The following is a 21,844-nucleotide window of genomic DNA, read 5'->3' as shown; positions in this document are numbered from 1 at the left end:
AAAATTAAGATAAACCTACTTGAGATTCAGACGGAGAAGATTTCATTGTTCGAAAAAGAAAATACAAAATAAAGAATAATTAAGAGTAAAATTTGAACCAACAAACTTAATTAAGCATAATTAACTTTCTTTTTAACAGGAAAAATTGCTAACGAATTGGATAAGTTAATTAAGTCTAGAGTAAATCATTTTATAAAAGGATAGGGAAATAAGAAAAATTTACTTTGTAAATTACAGAAGGCGACATTTTTATAATTATTTTATTTTGGTTACATTAAAGAGATATTAAATAGCTTAAAGCTACGTGCGATACGATTTTAATTTATTTGACACTATACTGGAGGTTAAATAATTTTTAATTATGAATCTGCGAAGCGAAATTATACGCTTCAGAAATACCATTTTTACCTTCCATGAACATGACAAAACTTCCATGTACTCACAAAAAATTTCACTGAATCTGGAATGAAACATTTTGATAGAATTATACATGTTTCTAAAAGTTTTAGTATAGTTGAAATGACTGATTTTGCTAAAAGATGGCGCCACAATAAGTTTAAGATTAAATAATATATTTTTTGGAAGCATCGTTGTGTAATTACACAGTTTATGAAGATAAGTACAGAACTTATGAACACTCTACTTACATTTAGAACTTTACTAAAGGCATTAACTAATGCAGAGCACGCTGGGGAAGTTCATAAATGAAACAAAATTTGAAATACATTCATAAATAATTTTACAACTTCTAATAAAATAACACAAGCCTGCGAAATTGAACTTTTTGAAAAATACAAGAGAAGTTATTGTTGATTTATATGTTATTTGATGTGCTGATTTCGAAAATTACCTTCATTTTCCCCAATCACATCAGGATTTTTTTATAAAATCGATATTAATGTTTTTACTAAAATCCTATTTGGAAAGGAATTCTCTCAAATAATTTTGCATGCACTATCCGGTAACGGTTCTCGTCATTCATTTTGATCTATGCAAAATTTAATCTTGTGAAAGAAAATTGGTTTTTGAGCTATCAGCTAATTTTTTATAGGTTAAAATGAATAAAAATTACTATTACCAGATCGCATAAGTCATCTCTGGTCAGGAGAAAAACAATAAGTTCTTTGTGTTCAAACTTTTTACATCAGTTTCTAGAAGAAAATCACCAACATACCATTTTAATTTGTTTTCATTGAGATAACTTACGTAAAATTAACGATTAACCAAGAATAACAAATATTGTGTATGTGTATATGAAAGTTTGAAACAAAAAACAAAACAAATAAAGCAAGCAAAAAACAAATGAGAAAAGTTTCTATTTAAGTATATGCTCGTTTTCCTCTGAAACTTATTTTTGATGATCTTCTTTCATGCTTAATCTCAGGTTTATCCCGAGTTATCATCCAACAGTAGTCAGAGAGCATGTTCTTGTCCCATCTTCCTTGATATTTACGCTAAATATCTCTGATATCTTGATGGAACCTTTCCCCTTGTTCTTCACTAACTGCTACTAAATTTTCATGGAAAAAGTCCACATGTGAGTGAAGGAAATGCATTTTTACACTCATGGAGCAACCCAACGCTTTAAATTTGTCCAGCATTTTCATTACAACTTCCTTATAATCAGGATCCTTGTAATTAGCCAGAAATTTACTGACGACATCTTTGAAAGCAACCCAAGCTTCTTTTTCAGTTTCTGTCATGTTAGTCTCTAATTCTTTATCCTTCATGAGTTTGCGGATATCTGGACCAACAAATATTCACTTCTTTCAACTTAGCTTGGGATACAAATGAAAACTTTTTGCACGGGTATTAGAAAAAATTGCCATCTTTTGGAACAGCCATGACAGACTGCTTCATTTCATCTAATTTTATATGTAGCGGAGGTAACAATACTCTTTTCGGATCAACTAAGCTGTTTCGAATAACGTTCTTAGTGCCTGGGTTGAGATTTTGTCTTTTCGGCCATTCTTTTTTGACCCAATGTTGAGTCTTGTCACGGCTGTCTCACTCACAAATGAAACATGGGTACTTTATAAACCCCCCTTATTAACCAAGAAGCATGGAGATAACTTTCAAATCACCGCAAATGGTCTAACTGTGGTCGATATATTTTATTTCGTTCAGGACGAGAGCCAGGTTTAGATATTAGTCTTTGATTTTTTCGGTTATACCCACGAACATGGCAGGAACAAAAATAACAATCATCAAAGTGGTTTTGGGGCTCTCTCCACATCATAGGAATTCCAAATCGTAAAGCAGTCTTCTTTCCTTGATGCCATAAGCGTAGATCATTGAGACACTGCACACAAACTTTATGAGGTGCCCAAGATTTGTCCTGATCTCCGAGTTTCATGTCAAAATATGCGAGGTAAAGTTGTCTTACACAGTCTGTAATGCTCCTCATGCGATTTTTAACTACACTATATTCGCCGCATGTATAACAAAAGTCACCTGGGAAATTTTCACAATGTCTTGAACTCAAAGCCATGTTTCACGAAACCCACAGAAAAAAGCAAATTTTAAAATGACTCCCTATAACGCTCGCTAGTGTTTCTGTGAGGTCAGCGAACCTAGATAAGGATTCTCGCGAAGCTATTGGTAGAGAGAGATTGTTACAGAGAGAGCGACGGTGGCAGGAAGTAGTGATAGAGGGGTACTTTTGTAGATTTGACCAAAGTAGAATGATGGTCAGTCAAGAAAGGAAGAAATTATAAAATGAAAAATTTTTTATGCTAAATGTTCATAAAAATTCCAGTAAAATTGAANATTTTTTGGAAGCATCGTTGTGTAATTACACAGTTTATGAAGATAAGTACAGAACTTATGAACACTCTACTTACATTTAGAACTTTACTAAAGACATTAACTTATGCAGAGCACGCTGGGGAAGTTCATAAATGAAACAAAATTTGAAAAACATTCATAAATAATTTTACAACTTCTAATAAAATAATTATTTCTGTCATGGGTGGCGCCACAATCATTGACGTAGTAGTATTTTAAACAATTTTGACACGTTTTTGCAATATTTTTGAAAGAGTTTTGTCATTTCGGATGTATGAGTAAAACACTGTGATTTTTACAAACGTTGCGATTTTTACGTCAAACTTTTTTGCGTTTTGAATTTAGGTTTGCTCATAAATAAGCATTGCATAAAAGTTTTAATTATTTATTTTAGGTACATGCTCTCGTATGATGAGGGAGTAAGTCGAAACAGTATAGGTTTTGATGTTCCTTTCCAAGACAACAATGTAGTTGTAGAATATGTCGGCAGATACCTCGTAGCTAGAACACACTCTGGATATTCAATATGGATAAACTCTGAGGTATAATCATTATATCAATGACTTGTGAATCATTAACTTTTCTAAAATAATGATTTAAAAATAAATCTTCAATTTAAGAATCTGATTTAATCGAAAATAAAACTGAAAATATGAATCTATAATCAGGGTTCGAATTATAGTTCCACTAAAATTTAAATTATCCCTCTGAACGATTAGTGCTCAAACTCTGGTTATTTAATGTTCCGAAGATTTTCCATATTGATTTTTATCAAAGTTATACTTTTTTTCCCTCATTTAAATACTGTAAATTTACAACTTTTGATCAGAACTTGCAACCTTTATTCACTTTTTACAAACATTTTTAACATATTTTAAAATTTATTTACTTTCTATAGTCTTGTGTATTTTTTACAGCTCCAAACAGAAAATATAGCGTAGAAGCATTTCTGAAAACACTACTTTTTAAGCACTTTTTAAAATATTCTAAATTAAATTTCAAAACATTATTTCTTTCAATAAATTTGATTTGAAATCCTTTCTTTAACTTTCATCTTTTTATTCATTCTATTTTTATTAATTCTATTTTATTCATCATCTTTATTCTCTATTTTATTCATCATCTTCGAATAAGATCTGTTTGAGGAATACATAAACCTATTGTACTGTAGTCAAACTTACTAATTGAATTGACTTTTACTACATGAAGTCAGATTATGAAGCGGCTTTAAAAACTTTAGCTACGTTGAGTACGCGGTTGAAGATTTTAAGAATAAAATTTAATATTCAGCCGTAAATAATTTTAATGTTCATGATATAAAAATTATTTGATAGATGGCGCCACAATCATTTACGTAGCAATACTTGAAACTATTTTGGTGCATTTTTTGTAATATTTCAGACATAGAAAATAGCTCATAATTAAAAGCTTTTAAAACAAAATTATTCATTAATTAGAATACTGTGCTATTGGTTGCTGATCCTGTTGTTCAAAGACGTACGCAAGGCATTTGTGGCAATTATGACGCAGAATTGGAGGATGATTTTATTGCGCAAGATGGCACCCGAACTTCTGATATTTACTACTTTGCCAACAGCTGGAAAGAAGAAGATCCGAATATAGGCAAGTAATAAATCATATTTTGCAATTAAATTCGAGAAATTGTCTTGTTGGTGATCAAAAATATTTGCCGAAATAATTGAAAGCAAAACATTATTTTGATTTAAATTGCGTGTGACTATTAAACAAAGAGACTAATGTGTGTTTCACAATTTTACCTTAGCCATATTTTTAACCGAGTCTTACTTTGTTTTCTTAAGTGATTGAAGTACTTATTTCCAGTTCAAATGATCAGCAATCTCGTACCAGGTTTTTTTTTAAATAATACCGTATTTAATGATTAGCTTTGACTATTGCATAAGAACAAATCAATTGAAATCCCTCTATAAACATTATGAACCTTCTATGGGAATTAATGAAATATGTTATGAAAGATTTTTCTAACACAGCTCAATGGTTGAGGCAATGACGAGAAATCAAACGCGTAGAACAATGCAGGTGCATTGTTCTCAAAACGAAAAAAATATCGTCAAGTTAATACAAGAAGATATCATGATTTGAAATTGCAAGCTGAAAATAGTGATAAATGTACCAAACATTGAAAAATAGGTTGTTTTGTTTTTTAAGTGAAGAACTTTTTAAGGGCCAAGTTTAAAAAACTAAAGACTGCTTGTTGTGGCCCTAGCGGAAATATTCCAATGAAAAAGCGAGTTGAAAGATTTCGCTAGTTTAAAGTACCACTCAAGAGCCGTAAAGGCTCAGGGGATAGATTGGTCGCCTCTTAATGAGGTGACCCAGGTTCAAATCACCGCAATGTCTGGTCGATTCGAATTCTGCACCAGGCTCACTCCAACCGCAGTACTACCGTACTTATTTTCAGTGGTAGAAAATCCATATCTGGAGGAACTCCCTTTGCTGTCAAGCTAACCATCGGAAGTTTTTGTGGTTTTTCTTCTTGTAGCACAAATACGGGTTAATTCTATCAAAAAATCTTCAACGAAGGATAGTTTTTCCCCAATACTTAATTAAGGAGCTCCCTTTTTTTTCTTGGTTGGGTTCGAAATTACAAGGTTGCTAATTTGAACATAGGTAGTCGTTAACTTAGAACCGGATCGGCTATTCAACACCGGTTATAAAAGGAAATATAAAATACATCACACAAACAAAAATGATGAGGGTGCTGAAACTGTCAGTAAAAGACACGCGTGCGGAACGGAAAAAAAATTACTGAAAAGGATTTATTTAAGCAAATTAGTCATTTTCGGCAAATTAATAATAAAATATTAAAACTGAAAATAGAAAGAAACAATGCAACTATGTTTTCAAGTATAATCAAAAACTACAAAATAGGTGAAAGGAAAATCACTGGGAGCACCAGAAATCTGATTCTCCCGCTGTTTTGGAAAATTTTCTCTTTTAGACTTAAGTCCTGTTTAGACAATCCAATTTCTTGGACAGAGATTGATTGATATTGATGGAAACCTGTTTTGTTTTGAGCTTGGATCGTGTAAACAAACATCCAAGTACTTGGTCCAACTTCTTGGACGATAGTAGAGCATGTTCTACTTTCCATTCAAGTTTTTTCTCCCTTAGCCAATCAGCGTCTTAGGTTTTGTGACGTCAACAAGCAGGCAGCAAATTGTCATTTTCTTGTCGGTTTTCATATATTTTAGTCTAAATAAATTGATCTGTTGCTGTTTATTTGTGTTATTATGATTTTATTGGAATTTATTTAGTAATTTTAAACTTATGCAAGCATTATTTTATAACGTTGAATATGAACAATGCGCATGCGCGAGATTTTCCTTGACGAATCAGTGACATTCAAGAACTTGGACAGTGTAGACGAATCATCCAATTTCTCGGATTCNGGCCTTACTAGCTCTAACTAATATTGGATCATTTCTTTTTGCGAGATATTCTAAGACATTTGTTATTTTCTATAATGACTTTCCTCAGTTTTTGCAGTGAATTTACAAGAATTTAAAACTATTATCGAAATGCCAGTTTGCGCGATTGCAACTTACAAAAATTCTGATACAAAAACAAAAGGTAAAAGTATAATTTTTCGCGTGTTCCCTAAAGTAAATGAACAACTATGTAAAGAATGGATTCCGAAATGACACAGTTAATATAAAACAGCAATACGTTTATTCTGTCGTTTCTGTTCTTTCTGTTATTTATTTCGATTTTCAGGTTGTTGTGGCTAGAGATCAAGGATAGTTTTTCCCCAATACTTAATTAAGGAGCTCCCTTTTGTTTTTCTTGGTTGGATTCGAAATTACAAGGTTGCTAATTTTAACACAGGTAGTCGTTAACTTAGAACCGGGTCGGCTATTCAATGCCGGTTATAAAATGCAATATAAGATTCATCACACAAACAAAAATGATGATTGTGCTGAAACTGTCAGTAAAAGACGCGCGTGCGAAACGAAAAAAAAATTACTGAAAAGGATTTATTTAAGCAAATTAGTCATTTTCTACGAATAATAAGATATTAAAACTGAAAATAGAAAGAAACTATGTAACTACGTTTTCAAGTTTTAACAAAAACTACAAAATAAGTGAAAGAAAAATCACTGGGAGCACCAGAAATCTGATTCTTCCGCTGTTTAGGAAAATTTTCTCTTTTAGACTTAAGGCCTGTTTAGACGATCCAATTTCTTGGACAGAGATTGATTGATATTGATGGAAACCTGTTTTGCTTTGAGCTTGGATCGCGTAAACAAACATCCAAGAACTTGGTGCAACTTCTTGGACGATAGTGGAGCATGTTCAACTTTCCTTCCAAGTTTTTTCTCCCTTAGCCAATCAGCGTCTTAGGTTTTGTGACGTCAACAAGCAGGCAGCAAATTATGTCATTTTGTTGTCGGTTTTCATATATTTTAGTCTAAATAAATTGATCTGTTGCGGTTTATTTGTGTTATGATTTTATTTGAATTTATTTAGTAGTTTAAAACTTATGTAAGCATTATTTCATAATGTTGAATATGAACAAAGCGCATGCGCGAGTTTTTCTCTCGACCAAACAGTGACATTCAAGAACTTGGATAGTGTCGACGAATCTTCCAATTTCTAAAACAGAGAAATTCTTCCAATTTCTCGGATTCAAGAACTTGGACCGTGTAAACAGGCCTTTATACTGTTTGTTATTTTTACACACTTTACGTATTCAGGTTAATCAACCATAACCAGGCAGCTAGACCCTTTTTTCCGTTATCTGCCTTTCGTTGATAGGAAAGACACGTGATTTTGACACCGCGCAAATGACGCGAACAACGCCTTAGCTGGTACCTCTCTCCCTTTCAATTTTCATGTCACACAATGTGCCCGATTCAAAATTTACCCTGAATGAAATATTATGCAATGTTAAGAAGGGATTTATACTGAAAAGAGAGCGCTTAACATATTAATCTGGAATAGTTAACGAGTTAAATCTGGAATAGTTGAGGAAAATCTAAGAAAGTATGTAAAATACTCCTCAGTCATCTAGCCATAATTTCATCAAAAAATGTTCAATGTTTGACAAATTTCACTCTAAACAACGCAGAGTAATCTATTGCCTGTGACATTTGTTTATGTTACCGTATTGAAGTATTTACCATTTTCCACTGTATTTGTCTGTTATAACATTTCGTAACCACCTTACGTCAAATCTGAGTCAAATGCTTCATCTTCGCAATTTTAATTTGCATCTTATTCTGTTGTAGTTGTGTAAGCAACGGTGACTAAGGTTTCATAGTTTGATAAGATGATAATTATCAATTAAAATTATAAAATAGAACGTTTGTGTAAGTTAAGAATAAGGAAAAGTATTTTAAATGAGACAAAATTAAGAACAATAATCTGTAGCGTGTCAGTTATATTTTTTAGGACCGCTAAGGACTCACTTTGAAAAAAAAATTTCAAAAATCATACATTATTTTTGTGCCGTTTTACCAATAACCGCTAACTATACTAGAAATCTTTGAAAACCTGGCACTAAATATTTAGTAAAGTACTAAATTTGTTTCTAATTGAAAAGTACTATCTTTTCTTATTTTTTTTATGCATTTAATGCAGTTGAAAATTAAGTACACTTATGTCGAACATTTTTCTAATAGTAATACCAAATGTTCAATGCTATGGTTAAAATTGAATATTTTTTTAAGATTTTTTTTATTTCATATGCATTAATGAAATTGGTTAGTTATGTAAAGTGAAACAATAAGTGTCCTCTAATATGTGGAATAATTTAAAGTGTGCCCTTTTTAGATTATTAAAAACAAGTTTTAATATGAAGTTGTTTTAAAAACTGTAATAGGCAAGAGAACGTGATTTTTAATCACAAGAATTGTAACTATTTTTTTTATTAATAAGGCATCGTAAATCTTGAAAATCTTAAATTATTATTTATTTTTTACTCTTTATTTTTTTTTTAAAAAATGAGAAAAATTAGAGTATTAAAAACTTTATTTAAAATTTTTGCACTTAAATTTTAACACAAAAATGAATGAGACTAGGTCACATTTTGCACTTTAGTTTAGACAAATGCATAATTTTTGTTTTTGCTTTTCTCTTGAGGAAAAAAATAGTCATTGTTTTAATAAATCGTTAGTATATAATAAAAATGTTATTTCGCAGGAAATTTCTCGTAACATAATATTCATATTAAGTATATTTCACTTCGTAAAAAATTTAAAGAAAACTCATCTATAGATTTAAGAATTTTTTCGCGATAAAGTAAATGTAAAATAACCTTTCACTGTTCAAATTAATTATTAACTATATGTTTGTATTTTTACAGCTTGTATAGATGAAGCCGAAGCCAAGAATCCGTGTAATTCTGCTACAGCTGAAAAGCGTGATGTTTCCAATCGCGCCAACTATCAGTGCGAAGCTCTGAAGAATATGGATTTTCAACAATGCGCAGAGGTAGCGTTAATTTTGTATTAATAACTTGTGCGAAAAAAAAAGTTTAAATATTAAATAGAAAAGAGCAACAATGTAGAGAAACAGAAATAATGCTGTTAATATGCGTAGAATATCATTTTAGTACTGCTGAGCAAGTACCATCGTTTGTGGCAAGAGCTCTCCTTCTTGTAACTAATGATCACCTTGTCATAGTACCGAAACGATAGTCTCTATTTGCTACATTATTTTCTTTCTTACATATTGTCAAAGAATGACTCTGTGCCGAAAATTCTCTTCTTCGATAGAATTGCGTTACTTATTATGGGACCGAAACCATAATCTCTGTTAGCAATATTATTTTTGTTCGTATACGTTGTCACAACATGACTCAGTCAGTAAAAATTTCTGCATCTCCATACTAATGATATACGGAACTTACTATAGTATCGAATTGATATTCTCTGTTTATTGCATTAATTTTATTCTTGTGGATTCTCAGAGAAAGTTTCGGGACCTGAAAATCTCTGTTTCGAAATTAAAGGTCATCTTGTTATAAAACCGAAACAATAGTCTCTATTAATTACATCATTTATTCTCTTATGATTTGTCAAACAATGACTCTGTGCCGAAAATTCTCCACCTTGATGCAATTTATGGTACTTATTATAGTACCGAAACCATAATCTCAGTTAAATATAGTATTTTTGTNTTGCAGCGCCCTGGGCTGGTTTTTCAGCAGCACAATGCCAGACCACATACGGCACGTGTTGCTATGAACTGTCTGAAAGCTTGTCAAACTCTTCCTTGACCCGCCAGATCACCAGATCTCTCTCCCATCGAGCATGTCTGGGATATGATGGGAAGGCGATTGCATCTGGCACGGAATGTTGATGACCTCGTTCGACAATTGGTAGGAAATACCGCAAGAGACCATCCGGGAGCTTTATCGGTCTATGCCACGCCGTGTGGCAGCTTGCATCCAGGCTAGAGGCGGGTCAACACCTTATTGAACTTGTTACTGTAACTCTACAATAAATTATTCAATTGTTCTGAAATTTTAATCATTTACTATTCTGTACATTGTCTTCCTATCCACCAATTTTCGTTTCAATCGGACAACTTCTTCTCGGCGCGTTTTTTTTTTTTTTTGTTATAGAGTGTAGTTTTTGTATACGTTGCCACACAATGGCCCTAAATCAAAACTTGTGTGTCTCCATACTAATTATATAGTACTAATCTTATCGAAACGATAATCTCTGTTTAGTAGATTATTTTTGCTCATATACATGAGAATGACTTTGTTCTTAAAACTATCTGGCTCAATATTAACTCGTTGAATGCCATGGGACTTACCGGTGACAGGCAGAGTTTGTTCGTAGCGACACGGGGGTCATCGGTGACCGGTGAAGTCAAGATTATTCGAAACACAAAATTCGAGTAAATTTTTAATTTTTTAATATTATCGTTACTAAAATGGTTTGTTTTGAAGAAATGAATGCAATATAGAACACAAAAAAAAAATACTTTTACTTATATACACAGAGATGCCAACTTGCTCCAGACAGCGAATAAATGTTTTCAAGTGGTAGTTTATTAATTGTGATTCTTGGTTTAATAAATTCAATTTAGCAGATTTTTGTTCACCATTATTTCTAAGCAATTCGTAAGCTTATATAATTCACCACTTTTTTCAGATATGTCATGCTAAACCTTTTGAAAAGCTTGCACAATCTGTCTAATATTTGCAAATTTAGTGTGTAGTTATTTGGCCAGACGGGCAAATCATGTAAAATTAGCGTGGCATTTAACTAGTTAATGATTATATTATAAAACCAAAACGATAATCTTTGTCAAATATATTTTTCTTCCCAATTTTGTCACAAAATGGCTTCCAGTTGATACTATGATACTTGTTTTAGTACCAAAATGATCTTCTATATCTGTCAAATGTGTTTTTTTTTTTAAAGTTTTTCAAAGCTTAACTTCTAAAATACAAAATTCGAATTTAAAATTTGGTTCAATAGAACACATTTCGATCAATAAATTGTAACAGAAATTATTCAAAAATAATAAATAACTACTGAATAAATAAAAAAAATTCCAGGCGTATAGTGGCCCTGGACTTTACACGGAGGTAATACATTCTTTCCTGTATAAATATAGGGATAAGTTAGGAAAATATATCGAAGGAGTAGTAATCACTCCACGTGAAACAACTTTTTCCTGAATAACAAAACAGAAAACTGATTCGTAGGTTAGAAAAACAACAGACGTAAGGGCACCTTTAGACATTGCAATCGTTATGCGTATTTCTAAAATCCGGGTTTAATTCCAATAGTAATTTCTCGAGATGTAAATTAGATATAAGATAACAATGAAAATACCAGGTACAGTGTGCAAGAGACGATATGACCCTTGGTAACTTTTGCTCTAATGATCGAATTTTCACGAACTAAATATTGTTCTTAATGGCTCAAAGGAGTGACCTCAAATATGCTTATCAATTAATATTGAAATTTTTTTTATTTTCTATGAGCTGCACAATCAGTCTTCCCGATGAGCAGACCTAGTGGGGTTCTCCAGAAGTGGTATCCACTCCTTCAGGACCACCACAATGGGTGAGATACCGTTGGCCATGTTAATTTGGACGTCTAGTTTCTGCCACACTAGATGGTAGCATCGAGACTCTATTTAGATGCTAAAGTGCACAAGGAATTTAATTTTGCCGGAAATGCTTAGAGCCAATAAGGCACTCCAGGAATCTTTTACATGCCGCAGAATCATACAACGTGGCCGTTGAGGATTTTCTGCATGCCGAATGTCCGGTGTCTGGGCCGGGGATCGAACCTGCAGACTTGGGCTCAGAATGCCGACGACAAACCAACTGCGCCATCCAGTCACAAATAATATATACTTATTACGAATGATATTTTAAATTAAGGAATGAAACGCTAAAACGCACTTTCTCTGAATGGTCATAATTTTTCCTCGAAGGAATTGGATTTTCACACATTGAAACTTATGTTTCTTAAGGAGTTTAGAACTCCTTGCCATGTGATACATTGAGAATTTTTTTTTTAAAAAATAAGGCAAATACAATAAATGTAATAAGTTACTACATATTTGTTAACTGAAACAATGAAGCGTAATTCGAATGCTAATGCTATTCTAAGGATTTTTGCGGCTTAGTCTATCGAAGACACATTTCTTATAACTCAACTTTAAAGAACAAAATGATATTACACGACTCAGGAATAAACTCAGATTTACACAGTTCCCATTGAAAATGTTATTTACAAGAAAATAGAATTTTGTCATACTGAACCATATTTTTAACTCAATACATCACATTAATTTATATGCATCCTGTATATTTACGAGAATCATATATGGTACAAGGAACTAAAAAGTGAACACACTGAATAACTTTTGATCTAATGATCATATTTTTAATTTCTAGGGTTCAATCTTATTAGTTCTAATGCCTAACCAGAAATATTCATCATTATTTTAAGGATTGAAATCAGATCCCGATAGAGGAGTCGACAGTTTGATCTGTTTAAAGATATTTCAAGTCTTCTGTATTTCACTATAGCTCGAGAATATTTTAAGAGGATCGAAAAATCATTGCACCCAATAATACTATGTAAAAATACGACTTTAAAAATTATTTAAATTTTTTTGTTAAATTATTTATTAATGGTACAAAAAATGCAATTTTTATATTATATAGTACAATTATAGTATAAAATACAATTTTAATAAATAATCATTATAATTTATTTTGCTTGATAATAATTTAAAAAAATTTGAATTGATTGGAAAAGCGAAAATAATTATTAGAAATAATTATTAGAAATAATTCTTAACAAAGAATTTTCTTTGGATAATTAAATTCTACAATTCCATGAAAAAAAAATTTCGATTTGCTCATAAAAATTCTAGAGACATGGTGAAATACCCAAAAAGAAAGATAAACGTTAAGGATTCCAAACTTTGAATTTCCTCTCGACAGAACTATCTGGACCATATTTTCCAGAATGCTGCTACCCCCTATATTTTACGGGTAAGAAATCCATACCAGTCGAATAAAAGGTATTAAAAATATCATCAGGGCTAATTAAATAACATAGTTTAGGTCACCCCGTTATACCATTAAGATTGAATCCCTAGTTCGCGAAGAACAAATCAATGAATCCAAAACTATTCAGGGTGTTTCGTTTATTTTTTGCATATTGTACATTAACTATTTAACCATGATAACAATTTTAGAATAAGGTTAGATTAGACAATAAGATATGAATAAAAGCAATATTTCGTATATGTATATCTGATTGACTATAATAGTAAATGCTATATGCCATCTTTTAACAGTTCGTGGATATCAATTTGTACTACACGAAGTGTCAAATGGATTGCTGCAACGTAAAGTCCACCGAAGGCTGTGAGTGCACTACTCTCTCGGAGTTTGTACTGGAGTGTTCTCGCGCTGGAATAGATATGTCAGCCGGATGGAGGCAGCCAGCACTGTGCCGTAAGTGAAATCAAACAACCTGATACTAATAACTGTAACTCTTCATTGTACGTATGACAAAACAGAAATTTAATAAACACAAATAGCTGCAAAACTAGGAAAGAAATTTGGGAGAATTAAAATTCAAGAAAATAGATTAAGTGTTACTTAACTTTTGATCAGTAGTTGACAGCAAACTTTGGGTACTGGTTCGGACCTTTACAACAACCTTTCAGACAACAGTTCAGTTTGAATTGTTTCAGATGTAGTAAAAAGCATGGTCTTATAGTTTCCCCGGTCAATAGCGCCACCTGATGACAATATTTTCAACTAATTTAAAATTTGGGGAAACACAACACAACGCAGTGCTTTATACTAAATCACGTTTCCGTTTATCTATTTATAAAAAAATCTTATGTATTTAACGGAATAGAAAGAAAAAAAATCTGAAGCTTTATTTAAAGTGTAGCGTGTGTGTAAAGTGTATTTGTGGAACTATCATTATAAAAGCTCATAACTGCAAAGAATGTAAGAAATTAAATAATTTTAATATTTTTAAAGTTGATCCTTATTAAGAATACGTTTTAAAATATTTCAAAAATTTAAATCTTCATGAAATGGCCAATTGAATCAACTTCGAAGTTTTATACAGAAATAGTAGTTCACCTCAGCCAAAAAATAAGCCAAAAATTCACCAAAGTGAAAATCACTTTGACTTTAACTGTTTATTTATCTTGATGAGACTTTAAACACACATCCTTAAAACAAATATTTTCTTGAATCCGTACTTTTTCTTCATGGATAGTAAATTAATTTAATCCTTTAAGCAGAAAATATTGTTAAACATCACGCTTTCATATTTTTATTTACATAAGAAATTCCAAGTAAGAAATCTTTTATTTTGAATAAATAACACGCATTGCTTTTTAAGAGTAATTTTAAAAAATCCCTATACAAATTATGCTGTAAAAATAATGTGATTTTTAAAAACAATTTTTTGAAAGAAAAAAAATTGCAATAAAAATAAATTTTGAAAATTTTATACTGACAGTAAATAAACGCTCATAATTAATTTAATAAGAGTTTGTTGAAAACAACTTTGCGAATAGGTTTAGAAAAAAAAATGTTTGACTTTTACAATTTTTTTTACAAGAAAAAAGCATTGCAACTAGGTTGATGAAATTTTGCAACAGTAAAAACGGTTATTTTTAAAGTTGTTTAAATATTCTAACTTTTACAAATATTTAAAATTATCGATGGTTGATTCACTTCTTTCACGACATTTTATTTAAATTTTTAGAACCGTAAGAATTCCGAATTAAGATTTCGTTTGTACTTGTTTTTACGAAAAAAACATTATCATTACTTCATAACATTTCTTTTTCGCTTTATATTGTTTCTTGGTCGCGCTTATTTTTATAGTTTCCTATTCTGCTTCCATGCTCTTTGCGTTTACATTTTTTCGCGTTTTGAAAAATTTTTTAACACAAAATAATTTATTGATTAAGGAAATAAAAAAATTTTATACCTAGTTAAAATTTTTAGCTCTAAAATGCGGAAACAACATGGAATACAACGAATGTGGTCCACCTTGTCCAGCAACTTGTGAAGATCAGCAGCCAGTCTGTTTCCAAGAGAAATGCGTGGATGGATGTCATTGTCCGGCAGGAACTGTTCTGGATAATGGAATTTGCATTTCAGTGGAAGAGTGTCCGTGTCGTCAAGGGGAGGCTATTTATTCGGTTGGAGATGAAATTCAACTAGACTGCAATACTTGGTATGACTTAATTTCTTATATGACAAGCAGATTCCCTATTTTCCAGATTTTTACTAACTATAATACTTGGTATGATCAAATTTCTTCTGTCCAGAGAAAATTACAAGCGGTGTCAAAACTGGCCAGATTAGATCTAAATTAACACTTGTTATACCCAAATTTCGTTTTACTAAAGAGAGCCATTGCAAGCAGTTTCAAAACTGTCCAGATTAGGTCTAAATGTAACATTTGGTCTACCCAAATTTCATTTAACTAAAGAGAACCATTGCAAGCAGTTTCAAAACTGTCCAGATTAGGTCTAAATGTAACATTTGGTCTACCCAAATTTCATTTAACTAAAGAGAGCCATTGCAAACAGTTTCAAAACTGTCCAGATTAGGTCTAAATGTAACATTTGGTCTACCAAATTTCATTTAGCTAAAGAGAGCCATTGCAAGCAGTTTCAAAACTGTTCAGATTAGGTCTAAATGTAACATTTGGTCTACCCAAATTTCATTTAACTAAAGAAAGCCATTGCAAGCAGTTTCAAAACTGTCCAGATTAGGTCTAAATGTAACTTTTGGTCTACCCAAATTTCATTTAACTAAAGAGAGCCATTGCAAGCAGTTTCGAAACTGTCCAGATTAGGTCTAAATGTAACATTTGGTAAGTCTAAATTACTTTTAACTAAATTCAGCTACGACAAGCAGTTTTAACACTGTCCAGATTAGATCTAAATGTAAAACATGCTGTGTCTAAATTTCTTCTAACTAAAGAAAGTCATGACTAGTAGTTTCAAAATTTTAGAAATTGGAGCTAACTGTACGATTTGATATGACAAAATTTCTTCTGTCTCATAATTTTATTCTATGCATGCTCTGAACTTCTGCGTTTTCAGGAAGAAAAAAAATTTAAAAAACCTTTTTTATAAATATATATAGACAAAGATGGGTTTTTAAAAGAAAACATGGCATTTATTTTTAATATGGAACCACTTTCAGGAAAGTCTTACAAAGCAAAATATTTTTAAAAAAACAAAACGTTGCAAAATAACCTTTCTTATATTACCTTATATATATAATCCGAACTTCACGTGTTTTGTACAAAATAAAATCGTTTAAAAAAATTTTTTTATAAATTCTTACTATAAATAGGTGTTTTCGGAAAATGGAAAAATTATGAAACTGTATCAAATGAATTTTTAGAATGAAATTATAAAAATTCATTTATTACCCATACTGTAGTATGGGAGACAGTATCACCACGTTGAAAAAATAGTATACAAATTCGTAAAGTGTTGTTGTTTCAGCCAACGCTATCTTTTATCGGAATAATAATGTACAAGAAATTTTTTAAAAAAAATTGACATCAGAAATATTCAGATTAGAAATTGTGAAAATAAGAACGTTTCATTAATATATTAGCAGCTTATTTTTTTAAAAATTATTTTTAGTGTATGTGAAGGCGGCAATTGGCAATGTACAGACACAGTATGTGCGTCCACTTGCACATTAGCTGGGCCACATATTACGACATTCGATGGCCATGCTTACGATTTTTATGGAATTTGCCCTCATTACATAGTGGAAGCTGACAACTTCAATGTGCAAGTAGATTATGACCAAAACTGCCCTGACACTGAAAGTAGCGTCTGTGTGAAGAGCATAACTATTCATACAACTGAAGGAGCTGTAGTTAAGATGAAACCTTCATTGGAGGTGACTATTTCATAACTATTGCTTTGTGCTTCATAACTATTGTCTATGCTCATAGTTTGCAATTACTTTCACAACGTACTTTAAGTCACTATCGAGTGCTATGAAGTTGTACTATGTTTTGAGTTGTTTAAAAAAATTCTAATTGAATTTAATGATTATATACTAAATAATTTATTGTCCCGCAGTGGACTGATCGTTAAGACACGGTTCCCAGCAGATCACCGAAGTCGAGCATTACTGGCTGTGGCCAGTATGAGGGTGGGAGACCACTTGGATCAGTCTGGGTATGGACCAAGGGTGTGCGGTATTGGTCATCGTTAAACTGCTCCACCGTAAAGTGCTCGACTTCGCGTGCTGGTTTTCGGGTTACCGAGGAGGGCGAGCCATCCCCTGATCAAAGGATCAAAATTGTGATGGCATGTCTTTGGATCATCCTCAGCGATGTTTCCCAGACTGTCGCCAACAGTCCATTGTGCAGCTCTAGTGCGACGTAAGGGAACTACAACTAAATAATTTATTGATAACTTCTTATGTCATAACTTCTAGTTATTTTAATTAAAGTTTGGCATTGAGTTTTCTTTTTATGACGTAACAATTGCGTGCATAAAAGTGAAAACAAATTCTCAATAACTTCATTTTAAAACTTTTCAGCGTAACGGTAATGCTATTAAAGCGATAATTTGCCCTTCCTTTTGCTTAAAACTCTTTAAAAAATATATATATTTAGCAAAATGAACATGAAAACATCAAAAAGTTTAACATTCAATGATTAGGCTATAAAAAAGTTTTGTAAAATGATTTTAAATACCCTAATTTTCATGAAGGAAGCAGATAAGAAAATCGATGAGAGAATAAATGAAAAGTTTAACAACTTACATGCATCATTGCCTCCTACAACTGAAAGCCTTCACACGGTTTTTTAAAGGTAGTCCGATCAGACCACTCTGAAGGCAAACTAGTTTACGAAAGCGCCATTTCATAGATTGTCTAATAAAAATAAGAAACTGGCAGCAAATATATGTCTACAAATTAATGAATATGATTGGTTTGTCTTATTCACTTGTCAGATTCAATTCTCAAATACATATGATAAATTTCTCATAATTACTTTTAAAATGGAATGTGGGTTCATGCGCACAACTGGTTCACTTTTTAAATAGTCTGCGCAGACTACTTATAACCGTGAGAAGGATTCCGTGAAGAGGCCTTCTGATGTAGGAGGTGATAAATGTATACTTATTGCGGGTTCATTTTTTTTATTCAACAACAAAATATTCTAAGTAGAAATTGGCACATATTCCTAAGTCCTAAAATTTATAGAAACGTATTCTCAAATATATGGGCTATTTTTCGTGTAAGATAATACTTAACTCTCAAAAGTATCAATTTTAAATAAAATTGAAAATATTAATACGCTTTTAGAGTTATAAAGTATATAAATTGTGACTCAAGCAAAATTTTAAAACTTATTTCTAGAACGCAAAGTTTTCCTTTTTACTTTAATATTAAGTGACACACTCTTAAAATTTAAAAAAAAAGAATGTTTCATCTGAAGTTTTTATAGTTTTGCTTCATGAATATAGTGTGTCTGAAACTTCCGAAAATCGATTCACTTTTCATGAATAGTGACAATATCGAATGTATTTCCGACATCTCGGCCGAAATCTGCAATTCCAAGAAGGCAGAAAGATACGCCCCTTTAAAATTTTTAGCTCNTAGTAGTTCACCTCAGCCAAAAAATAAGCCAAAAATTCACCAAAGTGAAAATCACTTTGACTTTAACTGTTTATTTATCTTGATGAGACTTTAAACACACATCCTTAAAACAAATATTTTCTTGAATCCGTACTTTTTCTTCATGGATAATAAATTAATTTAATCCTTTAAGGAGAAAATATTGTTAAACATCACGCCTTCATATTTTTATTTACATAAGAAATTCCAAGTAAGAAATCTTTTATTTTGAATAAATAACACGCATTGCTTTTTAAGAGTAATTTTAAAAAATCCCTATACAAATTATGCTGTAAAAATAATGTGATTTTTAAAAACAATTTTTTGAAAGAAAAAAAATTGCAATAAAAATAAATTTTGAAAATTTTATACTGACAGTAAATAAACGCTCATAATTAATTTAATAAGAGTTTGTTGAAAACAACTTTGCGAATAGGTTTAGAAAAAAAAATGTTTGACTTTTACAATTTTTTTTACAAGAAAAAAGCATTGCAACTAGGTTGATGAAATTTTGCAACAGTAAAAACGGTTATTTTTAAAGTAGTTTAAATATTATAACTATTACAAATATTTAAAATTATCGAAGTTTCATAAATGTCTTTTACGACTTATTATTTCAATATTTAGAAGTGTAAGAATTCCAAATTAAGATTTCCTCTGCACTTGTTTTCACGAGAAAAACATTATCATATATGTTTACTTCTTAATATTCTTTTCCATATTATGGTATTTCTTGGTCGAATTTATTTTGATAGTTTTCTATTTCATGTATTCTATTCTGTTTTAATGTGCCATTCTTTTATATTTTTTGGTGTTTTCAAATATTTTTTAACACAAAATAAGTTTTTAATTGAAAAAGAAAAAATTAATTATACCTGGTTATATTTTTTAGCTCTGAAATGCGCAAACAACATGGAATACAACGAATGTGGTCCACCTTGTCCAGCAACTTGTGAAGATCAGCAGCCAGTCTGTTTCCAAGAGAAATGCGTGGATGGATGTCATTGTCCGACAGGAACTGTTCTGGATAATGGAATTTGCATTTCAGTGGAAGAATGTCCGTGTCGTCAAGGGGAGGCTATTTACTCAGTTGGAGATGAAATTCAGCAAGACTGCAATACTTGGTATGACTTAATTTCTTATATGACAAGCAGATTCCATATAGTCTGGATTTGTGCTAACTATAATACTTGGTATGATAAAATTTCTTCAGTCCAGAGAAAATTACAAACGGTTTCAAAACTATCCAGATTAGATCTAAATGTAACATTTGGTTTACACAAATTTCATTTAACTAAAGAGAGTCATTGCAAGCAGCTTCAAAATTGTCCAGAGTAGGTCTAAATGTAGCATTTGGTCTACCCAAATTTCATATAACTAAGCAGAGCCATTGCAAGCAGTTTCAAAACTGTCCAGTATTAGGACTAAATGTAACATTTGGTAAGTCTAAATTTCATTTAACTAAATTTAGCTACGACTGGCAGTTTTAACACTGTCCAGATTAGATCTAAATGTAAAACATGTTGTGTCTAAATTTATTTTACCTAAAGAGTCCCGACAAGCAGTTTCAAAACTGCCCAGATTAAGTCAAAATGTAAGATTTGGTATACCTGAATATCGTTTAACTAAAGAGAGTCACAGCAAGCAGTTTCAAAACTGCCCAGATTTAGTCATAATGTATGATTTGGTATGCCTGAATTTCGTTTAACTAAAGAGAGTCATTGCAAGCAGTTTCAAAACTGTCCAGATTTAGTCATAATGTATGATTTGGTAAGTCTAAATTTCTTTTAACTAAATTGAGCTACGACAAGCAGTTTTAACACTATCCAGATTAGATCTAAATGTAAAACATGCTATGTCTAAATTTATTTTAACTAAAGAGTCCCGAAGAGCAGTTTCAAAACTGCCCGTACTAGGTCTAAAAGCGACATATGAGATGTCTAAAGTTCTTTTAACTAAGGAAAGTCATGACTAGTAGTTTCAAAATTGTAGGAATTGGAGCTAACTGTACGAATGATATGACAAAATTTCTTCTGCCTCATAATTTTATTCTATGCATGCTCTGAACTTGTGCGTTTTCAGGAAAATAATTTTTTTAAAAGCCTTTTTCATAAATATATATATATATAAAGATGGGTTTTTTTCAAAAAAAAAAAAAACATTTCATATAGTTTTTAATATGGAGCCACTTTCAGGAAAGTCTTACCAAGCAAAATAATTATAAAAAAAAAACAAAACGTTGCAAAATGACCTTTCTTATATTACCTTATATATACACCGAAGAGGCATTACATTATGACCACCCTGCTAATAACATGTAGGACCACCTTTAGCCCTCAAAACTGCTAGCACCCGCCGTGGCATTGATTCCACAAAGTGCTGATAGGTAGTCTGAGTTATCTGGTACCAAGCGCTCACCAACTGATCCTGCAATTCCCTCACATTGCGAGGGGGTAGCATGGCAACACGAATTTGGTTTTTCAAGTAGGACCACAAATGCTCTATTGGATTAAGGTTAGGTGAATTTGGGGGCCAAGACATGACTTGAAAGTCACTGAAATGTTCCTCGAACCAATCCATGACGATTCGACCCTTATGACATGGTGCATTATCCTGTTGGTAAACACCATCCCCCGCAGGAAAAACTGTTGCCATGAATGGGTGAACCTGGTCTGCACCTATGTTCAAGTAGCTTACAGACGTCAGGGATTGTTCTATGAGGATTGTGGGTCCTAATGTGCCCCATGAAAACATTGTTCCTGGGAGAGTCCATTGTTATGGATGGAGAGTGGTCATAATATAATGGTTCTTCGGTGTGTAATCCGAACTTCACGTGTTTTGTACAAAATGAAACCGTTTTAAAACATTTTTTTATAAATTCTT

At 31.7% G+C, this 21,844-nt stretch overlaps 1 protein-coding gene across 1 annotated transcript in view; it reads left to right on the top strand.

Moving 5' to 3' along the window:
- Window positions 1-21,844, top strand: part of LOC107439698 (uncharacterized) — a 296,584-nt gene that overhangs the window by 101,144 nt on the left and 173,596 nt on the right. Inside the window, exons 40-44 of the mRNA XM_071184208.1 lie at window positions 3,182-3,329; window positions 4,245-4,410; window positions 9,134-9,261; window positions 13,615-13,774; window positions 19,854-20,085. Of these exons, the coding sequence (XP_071040309.1) occupies window positions 3,182-3,329; window positions 4,245-4,410; window positions 9,134-9,261; window positions 13,615-13,774; window positions 19,854-20,085 (834 nt within the window). The remainder of the gene's footprint in view (window positions 1-3,181; window positions 3,330-4,244; window positions 4,411-9,133; window positions 9,262-13,614; window positions 13,775-19,853; window positions 20,086-21,844) is intronic.

The sequence above is a fragment of the Parasteatoda tepidariorum genome, chromosome 8 (assembly GCF_043381705.1).
Source record: "Parasteatoda tepidariorum isolate YZ-2023 chromosome 8, CAS_Ptep_4.0, whole genome shotgun sequence".
Lineage (NCBI taxonomy): Eukaryota > Metazoa > Arthropoda > Arachnida > Araneae > Theridiidae > Parasteatoda > Parasteatoda tepidariorum.
The sequence above is the reverse complement of the archived record's forward strand: the minus strand, read 5'-3'. Positions and strand labels throughout refer to the sequence as shown.